At 31.7% G+C, this 20433-nt stretch overlaps 1 protein-coding gene across 4 annotated transcripts in view; it reads left to right on the forward strand.

Annotated features, from left to right (window-relative positions):
• ADGRB3 (adhesion G protein-coupled receptor B3) overlaps positions 1-20433 on the forward strand; it is an 882558-nt gene that overhangs the window by 806345 nt on the left and 55780 nt on the right. For 3 of the 4 annotated variants that reach the window (XM_051997212.1, XM_051997210.1, XM_051997211.1), the window contains 4 exons: positions 640-706; positions 3162-3247; positions 9201-9299; positions 9615-9786. In XM_051997212.1, the coding sequence (XP_051853172.1) occupies positions 640-706; positions 3162-3247; positions 9201-9299; positions 9615-9786 (424 nt within the window). The remainder of the gene's footprint in view (positions 1-639; positions 707-3161; positions 3248-9200; positions 9300-9614; positions 9787-20433) is intronic. The other variant, XM_051997213.1, reaches the window with a different exon arrangement.

A 20433-nucleotide genomic window follows, 5' to 3' on the forward strand; every position in this document is an offset into this window, starting at 1 on the left:
CTATGTTTTTTCATGGATCTACCCATGTAAATGTATAACTCTTTCTAAATGCCAAAATTGAAATAAACACAGCTGCATTTATTTTCATTCAAAATCTAAAATTTAGTTAATTTTCTTAGTATTCTGCAAAGATATAGAGGCAAGTAATGCATGTAAAATGTAGAAGATGCATCTCTTTGAAACTGATGCTTTTAAACAAATTTCTTCCAATATACTGAAGCCTTCAGGAAAAGCAGGTAAATGGCATGTCTGAAATTTTTAAGACTAGCTGTCTTTGCTTAAAAGAATAATTGAAAATTTTGATAGTGGATGGCAAATAGTATTTTTTATCCACACTAAATTTTCATTTGAGAGCTGAAAATAAATATAAGAAATCTCACTGCAATGGCAATTTTTCCTAAAAGTTATAAGTACTTGAAAATAAGTTTTTTATACTGAAAATTCCTTTCCAGTGAGAACAATCCAATACATGGAATGCTATAATTCTAGACTTTTCCCCCTTATGTGTAATTGTATATGCTTTTACATAGTTCTAGAATGCCTAAGAGAAATCAGTAAACCAAATTGTTTTTATCACGCTTCAATGGTTTTAATACTCATCACTAATTTTTGTTAGTTCTTATCTAATATTCTTTCCAGCTGCTGGCTATCTCTTGAAGGAGGGCTACTCTATGCTTTTGTTGGGCCTGCTGCTGCTGTTGTCCTGGTAAACATCAAAATCACCTTATTTTTTTTCTCTGAGCAGAGAAAGACTATTTTATAGCAATTAAATTGACTATTTCACTAGTCATTGAGTATTGTATAGAAATCTTAGTATCCAATGCACTGTTAGATTGATTTTATTTGACTTCATAATGTTCTATAGGAAGTACATTACTATTCTGAAATCTCATTTTGAGTTTCAAGTAGTGGGAGGAAAGTGTTCATATGTTTGGGCTTTCATTTATACTGCACAATTACAATTGTGTAGAGAAGCTGTGGTTAACTTAAAATCTTTGCCTTTAATATACAATATTTCAGGACTATCATTCCTGTCAGGAATATCTCATAAAGGTCCCCATTTCTCAAGAATGACAAAAATATAGTCAAAACAAACCTCTATGAAATACACAAAAGTTATGTGTGTGTATTTTTTTTTCCTTGTTGGAAACCCAGAAGCAATTTCTTCATAATTTTAACTATAAAACATCACCCAAAAATGAACATTAATTCTGCTACTAATTTCCTTTGTCTCTCTTAATGAGGACATCTCATTTTATTGATATCAAATCTCTTTCCCCTCAATAAATCTGGAAAGTGAGTATGGGGAAAGTGGGGGAGCAGTCTGAATTAAATCCAGAGATTCCCATCTTTATGCAATTAGCGTTCTAATTGGAAAATTGTTCCTCAGTTTTTTAAATGATTCATGGAATAAATTGGAAGCAAATGGCACAGTTTCCTCAGCATTATAAATGTATAACTTTCCCTTTTTTTGAAGTTTGGTCTTTTCTGCCTTTAAACATTTTCAATATAACAAGAAGCTAATGCTAAGCAAGATTTATAAGTGAAATAAAATCCAGGCATAGGGTTAGATAAGCACTTAAGAAAATAGGAACTATTAGAAATACTTTTATCTGCTGAGTTGAATCCTGATTTAGTAGGTAGGATCATTTCTCTAAGCTACTATGTTACTGTTTAACTAACCCTAAAATAAAGAAAACTATTGTGTATAAAAGAAACACTGTTATTAGTCTTTAAGGTAACAATCTTTTCCTGTCTTTTTGCTACTATTATAATGGAATTTGTGGCATATACAACATTTCTCCTATTTTCAATAATAAGAAGTCAGAAGATAAATATCTCTTTCCTTGATTAAATGGTAACCTGGAAGTTGGCAACTTTTTTTATGAGGAAAGGGATTTATATCCACTAAAAGTGGTATGGTTCTTTATAGCATCAGTTAAACAGTCAAATTATAAAACTCACATGGCTTGAGTGAATTCAGAGATTTAACTACTTTATGTTAAAATCTGCAAATCATTTTATAAACCAAAAAGGGAAGAAAATTCTTGAAATTCCAATATGTGGTTTGAACCTTTATAACAGACAATTTTGTTGCCCCATTTATAAATAATCTCTTGGGCAAGAAGGTCAAAAAAGAGAAGGAAGGGAAAAAAAGCAAAAATATTTTTATATTTAATAATTAAGTCCTATGACTGAGTTGACTTCAAATAGATAACTCCTTTTGATACATTTTTTTTAAAGAATTTTTGGTAAGTTCGTTTTTTTTTTTTTTTTTGGGGGGGGGGGTTTGGCCAAATCCTGAGAAGCTATTATAAATAGTTATAGTGAGAGATATTTCATTCTGCTTTTACATTTTCATTGGAGAAAGAAAATTGCCTATGATCACATCTCAGCTAAATTATCTAAAAGATTTTTTTAATAAAAAAGAAACATTAAAAAGAAATTTTGAAGAATGTTTAAAAGCGCATATTGTAAAAATGGTGCTTTGTTAGCCATTTTGAAAATTAATTTCTTATAAGATCCCAGTGATCTACTGCACATTGGTCCTTTGGGTTGATAAGGCCTGACTAGTACCATGAAATGTCATCCTTTGAAGTTTGATACAAACTTTTTCTCTTCTGTGAGGCTCCTGGGCTTTTTGACCTCAAAGTCTAAAACAGTGACTCAGGTCTAGTGCTTGCCTCGTATACCAAATCCCCAGGATATAGCCAGGTTATTAAAGGTATATGTAAAATGAGAACAGCCTCCTATTAACCAAATTGACTTTATAGTTTTGAGACCACCTAGGGATAGAAGAAAGGGAGGAGAATATTAGATTTCCTCAATAATGTTTTAAGGAGAGTTAAGGAGTTTGAGAGGAGAGTTGTTAAAAAAAAAATAAGTCTTGTGTATTTATTGCAAAAGAAGAAAGCTAAATGTACTTACAAATTATTAAAGTAAGAATCTAGTATTAAAATTATCAAGTATTACAAGGTACAACTATCTGGAAAGTACTTCAAACACTATCGTTAGTGTTGTTATTATCATTAGGAATAAGCTAAACCACATTGCCATATTTGTAAATATTTAATTAATGAAAGATTAATTTCAAGCATAATAGATATTACTAGTTTCCTTTCACTACTATTGAAAAGTCAACTGTTGTTTCTATTTGACAGGTCAACATGGTGATTGGCATTTTGGTATTTAATAAACTTGTTTCCAGAGATGGGATCCTAGATAAAAAACTCAAACACAGAGCCGGGTAAGCTGCAATTGGTAGATTATGAAGATTTTTTACTAGTGAATATCATCTTTTCAGTTCCAATTACTCATCAAATGCATTTGATTGTGCTTTGGATTTTGTTCTCCATGTACTGATGTGTTTAGTAGATTCCATCCATTCCAAAAGTTGCAGTTGTACTATCCTCAGGGAATGTGACCAAAAATACCCAATCATAATAAAACACAAACTAAAGTATTAAGTTAATTTTTAAAGATGCTGATTTTGGTCTTGCTCACCAAAAACATTAAAACTTCAAGTGTATCTAGGAAGAAATGTTCTTAGATGAGACATATATTCCTCAGATGCCTTTGTTCCTGTTGGCTAAAAAATAAGAAAAAAATAGCCAAGGGGCAAGTTCAAAAACAAAAACAGAAACAGCTTATGGTTTACAGAATGATATGCCTGCCAAGTGACTGAAAGAGTTTTTATGTTTCCTTCAAAGATTTACCTTTGACTTTTTATGTTAAGTCTAGTTCTTCACATATAATGATACCTTGTCAAACAGCATTCTTGCTCTGGATTTGTCTTTTTTGCAGTACTTGTGACTACACCCTGCCAAAATGAGCTATCAGAGTTTTTACATTCACATTTCATCTGCTTATAAAATTGGTAAAAGCATCTCTTTGAATTAATTTCACTGTTATTGTATTACCACTGTATCTAATGACTTAATGAAGACATTTCATATGCAGATTGATGTCAGCTTTCTAGGGTTACATTGTCACCCTTTGTAAGCTAGTAGAAATGTGAATGAAACATTAACTCTCTAGTTTTCTCTTTGTATCTATACATATATTTTATACCTTTCATTTTCACCTACTCTTTCTCTCTCCATTAGAAAGTAATTGCAGTGTAATTCAGAACTTACTCTGCAATTTTTCTCTTTTATTTCATAACCTAGAAGCTATATCTGATAAGCTATCTAGTGCTATTTAACATTCATAGCATTTTATCACCTAGTGGTAAGAATTTTGAAATTCTTTCAAAGCAATATTATCTTTGTGAAGATCTTCATGACAAAATAGATTATTCTACATGCACTTTATTTTGCTAGTATGGAATTAATTGCTTTTGAGATCAATTTAAGATCATTCCTGCCATATCTATAGTTCTGTTTTTAAAAAAATAAAAAATGTTAGTCTCAATAGTTGAGTGAATGCAACTTTCCATTTAGTGTTCATACATTATTCACCCTCAAAAATAATAGTTTGAATAAGGTTATTCACACACACAGACACCCACTTCTTGATAACTCAAGAAAATCTTGAAAAAACAAATTTCCATTCCCATTGTTTCCTACACTCTGAAATTCCATTCTGGGCCCCAAAATAAATAAAAGCATATAAATGCACATGCAAACACGTGTGTACATGTATATATTTACATGATATGTCATTGTTTTAAAGCATATGTTTTTAAAAAGAAAATTATATCAGCAAATAACTAAAAGCTAATTAAGGAATTAGAATTCTATTTATGTTTCTTTTGTGAAAAAAAAAAAGATTTATTACCTGAATACTTACTAAGTGTTTTGAAGCAATTTTAACTTGCAAATACATGAAATTCCAAAATACTTATAGAATTCAAACCTATATCTTTTCACTGAATACTAACTTCTTCAATGAAAAGTGAAAGAATTTTAAGATAAAGAATAGAGGAAGTAAAAATAAAAAGGACTCTATTTGAAAAAGTTGCTACATGGTCTTCTTTATTACAGCAATGAACCATTATTTTTTCTTTAGTCATAACACATCTTTCAAGAGTTCAAATGCTTTTTTGAAATTGTTTTTATCAGTCATATCATAATCTATATGAATTCAAAATTATTATCATGAAAATAAGATATAAATTGTACCAAAAATAAATGACAAAGACCTTAAGTCTGTATGTTAAAGATGGAGTTGGAAAATATACATAGTCAAATCATATGATTCAGTTAAACAAAATACCCATATTCTTTTATATAGAAAGCTATCTAATCTATGAAATAAATTCCCATAGTGTGATTCACAGGGATTTAATCAATCCATAATGCTGCCTTCAAAGGGCATTGTCTTTGCAGGGAAAACTTAATTTAAAAAAAAAATGATGAATTATATTACATATATCTGTGTTAGAAGAAGTTTTTCCCCTCTCCATTTCCCTTCTACTTTTTTATCCACAACCTCAGATGGTATTTACTATTGAATACAAAATGTAATGGCCAGAAAATATCTACCATAAAATATCATAAAATAACTGAATGTATGGTAGAGTAGAATAAAAGAAAATTTCTGTAAATGTCAACTCCTATATAAAATAGAATAGCAATAATTTTCTTTAAATACTAATGAGGACAATCAAATAACAAAAATAGAATGATAGAATCACATGTGTACTTCCAAATCTCAAAAAGAAAATTCTATTGATGCTACCTTTTCCTTTTTATGGAAACTCCTTTAAAGCAGCATTTTACCTTAACTACCTAAAGGAAAGGAAGTAGGCTAAGCCATATAGTGGAGAGAACACCTGAATCAGGATCATATGAGTTCACATCTGCCCTCAGACATTTTATTAGCTGTGTGACTTTAAACAAGGTACTAAAAGTCAATTAGCCTCAATTTTTTCTTCTATAAAGTGTAGATGATAATAACAGGTGCCTCCCAGGGTCATTGTGAAGATCAAATGAGAGAACAATGCAATATCTTTTGCAAATCTTAAAATGTACTAAATTAAGATTAGTTGTTATTGTCATTTTTGTTGTTAGGCTAATTTGTAGTCAGAAGGGTGAATTATATATGAGAAAGCTATTGAAACTTTTCCAGAACGAAGAGGTTAGATTCATCTCCAGAAAGCAAAACTTTGATGCATCTGGTATGGCATTTTGATGGAACAATTTTCATTATTTTCATTCTTGAAAAATGATTGATGGTCAAGGCACTGGGGCCTACAGAAAATAGGAGATAACATTTGAAAAGGGATAATTGATGCAGAAGGATATCAAAACAAAGTTCTCTTTATATCTGATGAGGTAGGTGAGATTGGCAAAGATCCATCTTATTCCATTGGCTCTCTGGAAAATAGCTGTTATTTGAGCACTAGGGAAGTCCTAAATTTGAGAAATTTAAGCCTTACTAGTCAGGATCTTTCATTTTACAAAGCAAAAAATTACTAAAATAATGTCACAAAAGAGATGTTTACTTTCAATTAAAAAAAAAAACTTATTGCCCTCACATTTTACAGTATTTAATAGTCACTTTATGTTGTTTTCTTTTGCGTTTATAAGTAGTTGTATGATATATGTAGTAGTTGTTTCCTCAGATTTTAAAATTAAAAAGTCTGAGTAGCAGCTAGACAGCACAGTGGATAGAATACTGGCCTTGGAATCAGGAGGACATAAATTCAAGCCCAGACTCAGACACAACACTTCCTGTGTAACCCTGAGCAAATTATTTAACCATAATTGCCTCCCCAAACAAACAAATAAAATTAAAAGGTCTTTGTAGTACAGATTTAGGAAAGACTTAGAGAACATCTGATCCAACCTCTTAATTTTTACAGATGTGAGTGGAGCAGAGAGGATGGGAACCTTTCCCAAAGACATCCAGGCAGTAGCAAGTGACAAAAGAAAAATCAGAACACAAGTCCTTTGACTCCTAATCCATTTTTTCCATTGCAACAGGTTATCAACTTTTAGCCAATTGCATCACAATAAAAATAATTACACCCTTTTTTAAAGGCAAATATTTTGAAGCTTAAATGGAGATATATAAGTTGTAAGAAAATCTATTATTAAATTCCCATCTTTCCCATCTCACTCAAGGAATCAGGATTAGAATTAGAATGTTGAAATGTCTCAAACCATTATATATAGCATTGCTCAGGATCATCCTTGACTTAAGACAAAATATAATCATAGATTTAGAGCCTGAGGGAAGCAAATAGTAGCATCAGGGTCCTCTAACTCCAAATCCAGTGTTCTTTCCATTCTACAATGTTGTTTAGTTAATACATATTTTTATAGTTTTGTGTTATTATATTCCATATATATCAAACACTTCCAAGTTCTTTACAATCTATTGCCAATCTATTTATTTCTAGAAAAAAAAGTGAAATTAGTCTAAGGTAGTCTTAAATGTTTCTTTTAGGGAAAAAAATAAAAATGGATTGTAGAGTCATCATTGCCCTCATTAATATTTCTTTTTAGAGATGCCAACATGGAAATATACCTTTGTATTATTGGCACAAGGAAAAATGAGATTTCAATTAAATTAGCTTTTATTATAGCAAGCTAAGAAATTTATGCCATGCTTTTAAAATTAACATTTAGTAACCTTTGGCCATTGGCCATGATTTGAAGGTCTATAGATAAATTAGTTTTACAAAGAGGGAAAGGTTAGTGTATACTTTCAGCCATGAAAAGATATTTCCTATAAGACAATCGAAAGACAAATGTAATACCATTTTCTTAAGGATTCTAGGGTAAAGACAGATTTTCACTAGTAATCTTTTGTCTCTTTAAAAGCTGAAACAAACAAAAAGCCTAGGTCCAACTGAAAAAATCTAGATCATTGCTTCAAAAATATATAAGACTATTTTTCGTGAAGCAAATTACATGGGGATATATTACCCTTTTTTGATGAGTGAAGAGAAAGGAATGGGATGTTCTCTTTGGAATAGCATGGTAATGCAAGTGATTCAAGGTCAGTCTATGTTTTCCACTATCACATAAAACTTTTTACATATAGGAACTACTTGCATTCCTTTTTGTAAAAAATTGAAAATCCCTATTTTTACCCATTTTTTTAAATATGAATTAATTTATTTTCCACATTTTTAAAATATACATTCCAAAATAGAGGGAGAACTGACTTACTATAATATAACAAAGATATACATACCCAAGCTAGAAAATTTCTTTACAATTAAAAAATATTAGGAAAATTTGTTTCATTTATAATCTGAATTTAAAATTAAAAGACCAAAAAAAAAAAAACATAGAAAATCATTTGGAAATACTTTGTTTCAAAGCTTTCTTCTTGGTTTTGACATGAAAGTATTTTATCATAATATCTAAAGGTGTATGTTTATTTTCAAGAGACCTGTTCCCCCAACAGTATTTATGTAACATTTTCCTTGTGGTATGGAATTAATCACATAATGAAATGGATTGTAAATTAGCTAAATTCTAAGCAATCTGAAAAAACCCACAAAAATCTTAGCTATCTAACTAGAGTTTTCAACAAAATGTTCAGAAATGAATATTTTGAACTTAATGCTTATCCACTGTGTTTTATTAAAGCAGAAGAATCTATCATCTTTTTTTATTCTCAACTAATAAATTCATTGTATTTCATACATTTCAGCCTCTATATTCAGACCATTACAAAACTTGAACAAAAATTTTAATTTAAAGGAAATTTTAACATACAAGCCCATTGTGGGAAGAGAAGTAAATAGTACTTTAAGAAAGGATTGGAAATTTTTTTTTGCAAATTTCTGCTTATTTTAATAACTTTTAAGACCATCAATATTTTTCATCTCATAAAGGTATCCACAAATGGTTCTTTCTCAGATAAATGTGAATACCTCTCTTAAAGACAGAAACACTGGTCTGAATAAAGGGATTTCATTGTGTGTCTACACTAGCACATGCTTATGTTTAGCTTAGTGTATTCAGCAACTTTGATCATTAGGCACAAGGGCCATTAATAGTGTAAATGATGAAAATATGCTTTGCATGGAATGAAGGCCCAGAGTGTTAAAAGTTATTTTTTTTAATGTGTAGTACAAATGCAGCTTTACAACAGTCTAGCACATTTCATTCATCTTTGATAAGTACTCTTATTTTTCTGCATGAAATCGTATTTAAAAGCTAACTTGCAGTAGCAACGTTTTTTTTGGTGAAAATTCAATATTTTGTTCTTTTTGTGGGTGTTCTGTTTGTTTGCAGTCAGATGAGTGAGCCTCATAGCGGTTTGACGCTCAAATGTGCCAAGTGTGGAGTAGTTTCAACAACAGCTTTGTCAGCCACCACCGCCAGTAATGCCATGTTAGTCCTAATCATTTACATCTTCTTGTTACAAATCTTATACAGTGCATGTGAAAAATGCTATGATGAAAATTGTGTTTGCTAATATTTTAGCTCTGAACATGCTTAAATATTTATAACTGGCAACAGCCTTTCTATAACTACCATGGGATATTATATGTAGAAAATAAAATACTAAAATGTTATAAACTTTGTGGTTTCCATGTAAATGGTCTTGTTGCCATGTAAAGATGCCTGGTTTAGCGGTGGGTTTGGTTTCTACCATGGGACTGGCCCACAGTGTTATGTCATATGGTTTTTTCTGTCTCTGAATAGGGCATCTCTTTGGAGCTCCTGTGTCGTGTTGCCTCTCCTGGCTCTGACATGGATGTCTGCTGTTCTGGCCATGACAGACAAAAGGTCTATCCTCTTTCAGATACTTTTTGCAGTATTTGATTCATTGCAAGGCTTTGTTATTGTCATGGTCCACTGCATCCTTCGAAGAGAGGTAAGTAGTTCTACCTTAGGGAAAAGAAAATTGGATTGGAAAGGTTTGGAAAGGAGTTGGAGTTCCTAACATGTGTGATCTTTCATTTTTTGATATTAAGTTCTTTAGAGTAAAATCAGTTATCCAGAGAACCAGGCACTCAGAAACCCAAAGCAGAAATCAGGCTTTAAGAAATGATTAAAAGGACTACTATGGCTTAGAAAGAAACAGTATCAAATAGATGGGGTCTATCCACAGGAAAGAGTAATCTCCAGAAATCAGAAGATAGGGATAAAAGAATAAGAAACCAATTTGAAAGATCAGTATATCTGTACAGGAGAATGGTGAATGAGAAGTCAAGGGGGTACAATTGGATTAAGGTAACAAAGGAAATACAAACTCCTCATCTGTTTAAATAGGGCTTCCAAAGACAGTTCATACCTTGTACTCTAATATGTATTTAAAATGATCTCATTTTAAACAGAGAAGTGTTAAAGATAAATGCAATCTTTCAGCTCTTTATTAAATTGTAGAAAAGATTACTAGTGTATAAAAGAGGTTACTAGTTTTGATATAGATGTTTATACTTAGCAAAAAAAAGAAAAGAAAAGAAAAAAGAAAAAAAGCATGTTCAGTTTGCCATGATTGACAGTAATTGTGCATGGCAGCTAGGGAATCTAAGATGACAGAACTCCTTCAGGTAATGTTTGAAGTTTATTACCAGGAGTGAGTGAAGAAACAAGCTATCCTTCACCATCACAGCCACTGAACTTCACCAGATGTCCCTAGAAGTGGGATTTATTTCAGACTTGATTTGTTTAGTGATGAAATATTATTTTCCAATCTGCGTGAAAAGAGTCTGATAGCCTGCAAACACTGATGCAATATTTAGAAGGCTATATTTCATGAGTCATTTTAATGTTTGCCCTGAAGAGAGTGGAGACAAGAACACTGAGAACCCATACGACTTGGTCTCATGTTGGGAATTTAAAGAGGCTATTCTATCTTGTCGTATTATAGCCTTTATCTTGTCCATTAAACATTTAAATTCATGCATATACCTAGATGCACACATACATGGTGTCCCATAAATATAACTATTAGCTCTTACCCACACAGCCTTTGAGGATATTTCTAGCTCCCTAAGTAGTTAGCAGATATCAACTTCTATGTATATTTATTGCCTGCTAGGGAATATTGCCTGCTAAGCCTGTATGGCAGCAGGCAATAGATTCAAATAGAATATTATTTTTATTCTTACCAAAGAATAACAAGATGAAGGTGGTGATAATAAGATTCTTTTACTGACATTTAGAAAATGCTCTAAGGGCTCCAAAACCTTCTTTGCCTATCATCTTATTTGAACTTCATATAAACCCTACAGGATTCTATTACTTCATTTTACAAATTAGGAAACCAAGACCCAAAAAAACTGACTATCACAAACCTAATAGAAGTAAAACATCTTCCTAAGACTCCCCCAATTTCAAATCTAGCACTCTTTCCACTCTTCTATACTGCTTCTTTCTAGGCTTTGTATGATAATTATTTAATGATTTAATTCAGTCCAGCATGAATTTATTAGGAATCTCCCAGATTCCAGTTTCTGTGCTAGAAGTTGACAGTGAATCTGAGATAAGAGAACTCAGATTTCAGTGCTGGCTCTGACACTTCTAACTTTGTGACCTAGATTCTCATTTCTTTGAGCCTCAGTTTCTTCAGGTAGTAAGATAAGTGGATTGACACCTTCAACTCTAAAGCAAATGATCCTAGAGAGCCAAAAATGAAATTCAAAGTTCTGTTCTATTTTAACTATATTTACCATGATATTTTGCTATATTTAGTATTATAATTAGTATTTAGAAACAATGAAAAATCTTGCTAACTCCCTGCCTTTATAGGACATTTTCATAGATGAAAAAGAGGTTTATATATCTTACCTATAATTTTAATGCTTTCTATATATAATAAACATTTGAATATTTATTGGTGTATCCTGAATTGTAACCTTCAGGTGCAATAGTAGAAAGAAAGAGTTGATTTCTAAGTAATCTGCTTTCTTTTTTTTTAAAGAAACTATTTCAATCTTTATAATTGCCTTGCTGATATTACATAGCCTTAACTTATTTTTGATAGTTGAGTATCACTATAAAGGGTTATTTCAACTGTTTTCATTTAAATGGAGCAATAATTTATCTCAAGCAGGAATCCTCCTTAGTTTTCTTACAAGAATAGTAACTTTATCAGATACCTGATTAAACTATAATTAATTCAAATCATTTGGCAGCAGCTAGGTGGTATAGCAAATAGAGTTCCAGGCTTGATGTCAGGAAGATTCATCTTCATAAGTTCAAATCTGATCTCCGACACCTACTAGCTCTATGACCCTGGGCAAATTACCTAACCCTGTTTGCCTTGATTTCTTATCTGTAAAAGTGCTAGAGAAGGAAATAGTAAATCATTTCAGTGTCTCTGCCAAGAAAACCTCAAATGATTCATGAAGAGTCAGACCTAACTGAAATGACTGACAACAATAACCAATTCAACTCATTTACTAAAAGTATTTCTTACTCTCTTTGATGTTCTGTAAATATCTCTTGTGTATTAATGGAAAATAAAGCAGGGATGGTCTATTACCTATAATAACTTTTAAAATTAATTGAAATTGATGGAATTTATGGCAGAAAACTCTTTATAAAACATGAATGTCAAACTTCCTTCAGTCCCAACACTAAAATAACAAAGCATACTTGTATTATTCATGTAATATCTTCTTGAAAATACTACTACTTCTCTTTATCAAAAATCTTCATTTCAATTAAAGTTGACTCTATGTCAAAACCCATAAAAATAGATTTTGTTATTTAAGGAGTAAAGGACTATTACCAATGTTGGATTAAAATTTGATTTCCAGTTGTAAGTGATCTTCCCTTTCACTTAAAAATGTTTGGTATTTACTTTGAACATAGTCTACATTTACTTATCAATCAAATAGTATTTAATTACCTATTAGGTATCAGGAGTTTAGGACAAAGAATGACAAAATCTCTTCTCATAAGTCAAGTCAGCATGTATTTGTTAAGTGTCTATTATGTCCCAGATCTGAGCCAGGCCCTAAGAGTACAAAGAAATTTTAAAATGGTCTCTTCCCTCTATGAGTTCACATGGAAAAAACAGCATACAAAAAGAGCTTAATTTGACAAGAGAAAAGAGTTCACATATAAATATGCATAAGTGTGCCTAAATATAAAACAAATAAGTACAAATATATTTAAAGTAATTAAATTCAAGGTGGTATGGGAGGGAAAGTACTAACAATTGCAATAAAGGAAGGTTTCATGTCTGCTAATATATATTAAAGACTGTCTTCATCCTAAGCAACATCATTTGTTCACCCTGTGCTTAGATTATTATTCATAGCTAATAGAATAGATACATCTTTCTGTAACAAAACACTTCCCCCAAACACAAATTCCACAAACATTATCACTAAAGACAAATGGACAGCCTTGCTATGTGTCTGTTTTCTACAATAATCAAACTTTAATTCTAGGAGATCCCAGAGACAAACATATTTCCAATAATTACTGATTTCCCTCTTGTATAATTTCTTTTCTTCTGTGACTCAAAAGATATGCTAATATTTTGGGGCAATCCCTTTAAATTTTTCTAACAATTTATATAAACACTGTACCATATATTTGTTTTAAATGGAGATCAATTTGGGGTAAGAAATGTATCAGCAAAAATGATTTCCAGTTTCATTGTGTTTTTTGAGTTATATTGTAAAAATTGCCAATATACTATCTCTTTAATAATCCTTTTTAGTGTGTTTCTTTTTATTTTTCCTTTAAATTATTTTATGCACATTAACTTTTCTAGTTTTCCTATGAAAAAAGTAGATGTTCATGTAGGAGGAACATAGCTTGTAGTATAAAAGAGAGAAAAGAAAATGAAATACTCTAATGCTGAGATTTTAATAGAGATGCTATGAGTAAGACATAATTTCTTTGAGAAGTAGCCATGCTTTCAGAAATATGCAGCCTAGAATTGTTTGCAATTAAAAGAAAGAGATAAAGGAAGCATGTATCAATGAATATGTATTTGCCAGTTTAGTATTTACATGACAATTTTCTTTAAGGTGTAATAATTATAATAATTCACATTTTGGGAATCAAGAAAACTGGATTCAAATCAAGGTTTTGTCACTGTCTTTGTCTACCTCGGCTACTAAAGTAATCATGTTGGACTTCAGTTTCTTACCTACAAAATCTGGGGACTGATAGCTTTGGAAAATGGAAATTCTAAAGGTACGCTTATAGGATAGATGGCAAGGCTCAAGAGATCAGGAAACAGTGTGTGGTGTAGGACCAGTATAAAAGCTGGAAGACCATAGGATGCAGTAGCAGAGAAAATGATAAGACCTGATAGTTCTGCTAACTTTCATTTGATCTAAGCCTTTGAATAGTCAAGTTGCTTAGAATGATATCTTAGAAGCACAAAATTGAGAGAGAAAACAAGAAGGAAAACCAGAGATAAAAAACTATGATCTGGGTTCATATTTCCATTTTCCCACTTAATACCAGTGTTACTTAGTACCCCTTCTGCCTTAATTTTCCCATCTGTAAAAATAAGGGAGTTGGGCTAGATAACTTCTAAGGTCTCTCCTAACTCAACATCAGTGATCCTATGAACTCCCTCACACTTCAACTTTCACAAAGTTATTTTTCAATCATTTAACTCAGAAGGCATTTTCTCAACATAATTATGCCTTATCACTTTGCTTTGCTAAAATTATAACTGATTCTTTGTTTTGTCTATTTTAAAATTATCTAATTCATGCACGTTAGGGGAAAAAAGTGTAAGTAATATTTGTGAGGAGGGGAGAAACTGATTTTAAAAATGGAAAAACCTTCATTAACAGCCCAAATCATTATAATTTTGCTATACTTTCAACTGTTCATCTTAAATCTTCGTTGTTAATTTGTATTAAATGAAATAACCCTGGAGTTCCTAGGAGAAATGCACACATTTTCTCATTTTTCTTCACATTTATTAATTAGAACCCATTAAGATTAATCATGTATCCTGCATATCCTATTTACTTCCCCTGCTTCTAAATTGCTAGGGGAAAACAAGCCAGAGGAGAGTTATGAAGTGGTAACTGTTGCTAGGAAACACCTTCCTTGGTAGCCGCACGTTCAGCACATCCATTTCTCTTCCTCTGCCTGGCTCAGAGACAATCTTGCAGTTTGATTGCAGAAGGGGAAGGAAAATAAGATTGTGATACAGACTAAACCACTATAAAGTCCTTTTTGCTAAATGAAAGGCAGAAGGAAAGTGAATGCTTAGGTAGCTGATTTCATAATTTCCAAGTAAGGATTATTTTGGTAGTCCTGCTGTTAAAGACAATGGCATATCAGGTTCAAGGACTCTTTGCATCATTGTAAGACATTGTTTAAAAAAAAAAAACTAAGAATGCATCAGAGCAAAATTTTATATTTGTAGATAGATGTATGTACATATAATTGTATACACATACACTATCAATCAATTGATTTAGTACTTTCTGAAAGTCAGGCACTGTAATAGGTGCTAAGCATATAAAAAAAGAAAGCATTCCTTTCCTTCAAGGAGCTCACATTATAACAGGGGAGACAACATATACATATGTAGGGGCACATAGTTATGTAAATGATATAAAATAGATCTAGGCTACCCTTAGATAATAGAAAGGACTAGTAAATAACTAGAAAGGCTTGACAATAGTAGACATCCAAACATATATTGTTTATTGACAATATGGCACACATCATAGATAGAGGGATAGCTATAAAGTCAGTATTCAAGTTCTGCCTCTGACATATAATGGTTAGGTGATGGTAGTCATGTTCCTTAATTGTTTACAATGTCAAGCAGTTCTCTGAGACTCTAAATTACAGATATTTCTGGTCACCATCAGTGAAAGAAGTCTTTGTCCTGGAAGTCTGTAGCTTTGATTAAATCACAGGTGCAGATCATTCTACCCCAAACTCAAAAATACATTCTAAAGCAGAAAATTAGACTGTGAACTTCTTAGGTTTTTTTGTTTTGTTTTGATTTTTTTTTAACCTTTCTATGTATCACCAGAAGGCACAATGTCTGGCACATAGTATTTAATAAAAGACTTGTTGATTTGACTTGAACATTTCCAATCACAGACAGCTTTATTCTTTGCTATTTGGTATCACTAATATCATCAGCAATATCTAATATTGCACATGGCATGAGAATGTGTTTTAAGTAAATAAACAAAAGAAACAATGCCCTTGTCTATGTTTCAGATACAATGTTCCAGAAGTCTTGGTGCAGTTTTAAGCTATTAATGTCCCAAAAGCCTTGGTACAATAATAATCTATTAAAAGGTTATTAATAGCTTAAAAATATAGCTATAAAAGCTAAAAAGTGTACTAAGAAATTTTGGGACACACTGTATAGAACCAACCTTCCCAACCAATCAATAAACAATTTTGAGGGGGAAATTATGTGTGTGTATGTGTGTGTGTGTGTGTGTGTGTGTGTGTATCAGAGATAAGATAATTCCATAAACAGTTGCATGAATCTAAAATCCTAGATTTTTGTAGAATGTAGAGCAATGATACTGATGTGGAGATCTTTGAAAAGCTAAAAGATGAACTATAGTATTTTTCCATCACTTGCAAAGAAAGTGTAGATTTTGGAATCTTTGAATTCTTTGTGGATTGGTGGATACAAAGAGAAGACAAAGATAGGAGATGACTTCTGGGATGATTTAGATCTTTAAATGGAACAAAAAAAAGGTCTTCTAATCAGCAAATGGAACACAGGAAATTAGGTAAGGTTAAAATGTGAGATAATCAGGGACTCCTAAACAATGTACACTAAAAGATAAAAGATGATTCTTTAATGGAAAATAAGGGGAAGAGAGGAACCCAAGTCCTCAAAAGAAAAGTATGTCACAAAGAATAGCAGCACAATGCTTGGAAATAATTGGCTTCAAAGCACCCATTTAGACATAATAGAGAAGATGATGGAAGAGCAGGAAAAAAATATTGAATTAGTTCAATTACAATATGACTGGGTCTTTGACTGGACAGATGGTAAAATAAGCATGCATATAGAGAAAGAGCTTATGTAGATTTATGAAGGCTTTTCTCTGCCTCACATCAGGCATGTGAGTTTAGGAAGGAAAAAAAAAAACATTAATTTTTCCATATACTTTGCTTTTCTCCAGGCAAAAATCCAACAGTATATATTTTTTCCATTTACATTTTGATTCATAGTTTTGTTTGATCTGGTGACACCATGATCTGAAATTCACCAAACTCCTTTGGGTCTCTAATTATAGCTAGAGGCTTATGAGATTTAAAACATTAAATTAATCATTTATAACAATTATTTATGAATATGTTGACATATAAAAAGCCTATGACCAAAAGAGTCAAATCCTGCCTTATGTTCTAATTGGTAATATTATCTCTTGTCTATCATTGCCCTGATCACTTCTTCAGTAGCCTCAGGGTACTGTTTCCCATGTACCTCTTCAATTTACATAGAATTTGTTCTTCATTTCTAGGCCTTAGAATCCCCAGTTTCCTTTAAAGCCAAGTGTAAGTAGTGTGCCTCATCTGTGATGAAACCTTAGTCTTCCCAGTTTAGTGCTCTTAACCATCACCTCCTGTTGTACTCTCCTCTCTGAAAAATGTAAACTCCTTGTGAGCAAGGAATATTTTGTTTTTGTTTTTGTATTCTTGTTAAAACAATTCTTTTCATATGGCAGATGTATAATAACTATTAGTTGTATTAAATTGCATTGTTGAATTGTGGTCTGGGAGAAAGGATAGAGTGTCAGAGTTGAGAAAATAATTGCACTGTTACTGGATTAGTATATGTGTCTCCTCTTCTCTTCTATCTTCCTTCCAAGTTCTTGTAATGCCTTCCTCTCGTGAAAAAGGCACAGTAAAACAAAGAAGTATATCTTGGGCACAAGGGTTTAAGTTGACACATCTCTATTTTTTTAATTCCATAACACTTTAAAAAATATGAATATCACCATATTAATGATAGTATTGATTACTTGCAGTTTGGGAATAATTGCAGTCACCAGTGAACTCTAGTTATTCTACTTCATTTCTCAATTACATAAATCAGCCTTCTAAAAAAATTGTTGCTAACATCATACAATTCAGAGTTGAGAAAAATCATAAGGATCTGTCACTTCTAGAAGTTTATCATTTGAAAAAAATAAATCAACTAAAAATATATTATTATGCAAAGAGTAAGAATGCAACTCAACACTAAAGAATTCATGATTGTTTCCTTGGTCACTAGAAACTTCCTTTAGGAAGTCAATGGTAAACAAGAAACACTGGTAATAGTGATAATCATCATCATGATAACCCAGATTTCTTTCAGAAACAAAAGCCACACACTTTTGTTGTTAATTTTCCCCTTCCTATCGCTGAAGCAAATAGGCTTCATGACTGTAATGTCATACAGATTTTTTTATGTATTTCACAAATGGAATACCTGAAAAGCAGACTACTAGCTCAACTTGTGCTTAAATGGGAAATTTGCTTTAAGATTGGGGAATTGCTAAGAGAACAAATTATACAAAATTTAGTGGTGATATGCTTGAAACAAAAAAACTTCAGAATATAGAATTGTATATCAGATCTTATTTCTTGGATGCGGAAGAAGAGAGGGAGAAATAATGGACTCTGTGGGTGCTAAACCAATATTGATAATGCAGAATATTTTTCATGTGCTTTAGTTGTTCTTGGGAATTACATGTAGAAAGATTTAAGCATTCATATAATGATCCCTTAAAACATAGTGATTATTTTATATCTATGGCTAATCAGTACTAATTAGTCTAGGTTTACACATATCCTTATTGTCCTCCCTAACAGAATATGGTTCCTTATAATTCATTTTTTATGTTTAAATTATCTGTATTTGACACAAATATTTAATAAATCCTTGAAAAGTGATTAACCAGTAAAGCCTTAAATTGTGAAATTATTTCTTTTAATAGCTTAAAATGGCTTGTGTGATAGGAAATTTAGGAAGACAGGAAATGAGATGTTTGGCTTCATATTTAAAGGAACTCCGTTCGAATTGCAAAGACCCATTTATGGAGTTTTTCTAAACTGGTCTATTGCCAAACATTCCTTGGACAACCTACTTGAGATCTCTAACTCTGCCAATGACTTTCAAGATTGTTCTCTGGAAGCTTTATTCTGAAGGAGTACCAACAGAGAAGCCCTTCTGTAATTTCTATTGTGACTAATTAAATCACTCTCTCTATAGGAGATAGACAGTAAAGAGACATATTCCTGACAACTGCTTTGAACTTATTTTTCATCCAAGAATCCTTCCTTAATAAGGAAGATTTATAGCTTCCTAAGGGAATCCTAAGAACAGCTCCCAGCAGGAAACAGTCAAGATAACTTACCACATATGTGGTAAGATAAAATGACAGCCATATTAAAAGACTTTCAGACTATTAATTCTTTATCTTCCTGCTTCTTATTTTTGTAAACTTATTCTCTAATTTTTTTGTAACTCACATACTGATGTATCTGTGATATCATTAATATGACTATTTTATCCTGCAACACAAAGTATAACATGCTTGTCCATCCAATGTGACTCCTGCCCTTGATTTTCCATGAGTCCGACGGAAAGGGTTATGCCATATGCTGGAAATCTGCCTTGAGCATGCCAATTATACCACTATCATAGTTGTCCATTAGTTATCTCTTGTGCTTGCCATGTAACTAGTTCCTCTTCTATCTATAGTTCTTAAATGGCATAACTTTATACTTGTCCATAATTTCTTGTTTAAAATAAGTCACAGATTTCTTATGCCCATTTTATGTTCTATAACTTTATTTTAAAGCTCTAATGATTTTAAAACTATTGACATACCTCCCTCAAAACCTAATTTAGTTGTAATGTTCTAAAACCTAGGCTGCTCTATAATTTTATCTGAAGTAGAAAACCTAAAGTGATGTATTTTGAAAAAAAGTGAAATTCAATTTTCACATGTTCCATAATTTATACTAGGCATTATGGTACAGTGGACAAAGCACTACTTCTGGAATTCAAGGACTTTGCCTATTACTACCATACACTGTTTCCTGGGACTCAAATTTCACATCTATAAAATGAAAAGGTTGGACTGGATTACTTCTGAAGTCTCTTCTAGCTCTAGAACAATAATTTGGGGGAGGATTTTTTAAAAATTAAGCTAGTTTTATTTTTTAGCTATGAACTACTACTAAAGACACTATTGTTAATAAGCAAGAGATTTCCATTAATTTTTAAATAACTGAAATATATAGAATTGAATCAAGTCATTTCCTATAAAAATGATTCATCTGTAGCTCCATCTAAACTCATTATTTATAATCCATTGTAAATCAGGTATACAAGATTAACTAATTCAACAAACATTTATTAACCATTTGCTACTTATTTGTATGAGGATAAATTACAGAGAAAGTGTCAATATGTATCAATAGAGGGAAGTTCCTTCTCTGACAGAGGAAAATCACAGAGTTCATCCCATACCAAGTGCTGAGAGAAAAATAAAGTTTTCATAAAACACAATTCATCTCCTGTTGGAATTTATAGTCTAGTTAG

Source organism: Antechinus flavipes, chromosome 4 (assembly GCF_016432865.1).
Source record: "Antechinus flavipes isolate AdamAnt ecotype Samford, QLD, Australia chromosome 4, AdamAnt_v2, whole genome shotgun sequence".
In the NCBI taxonomy this organism is placed as follows: Eukaryota; Metazoa; Chordata; class Mammalia; order Dasyuromorphia; family Dasyuridae; genus Antechinus; species Antechinus flavipes.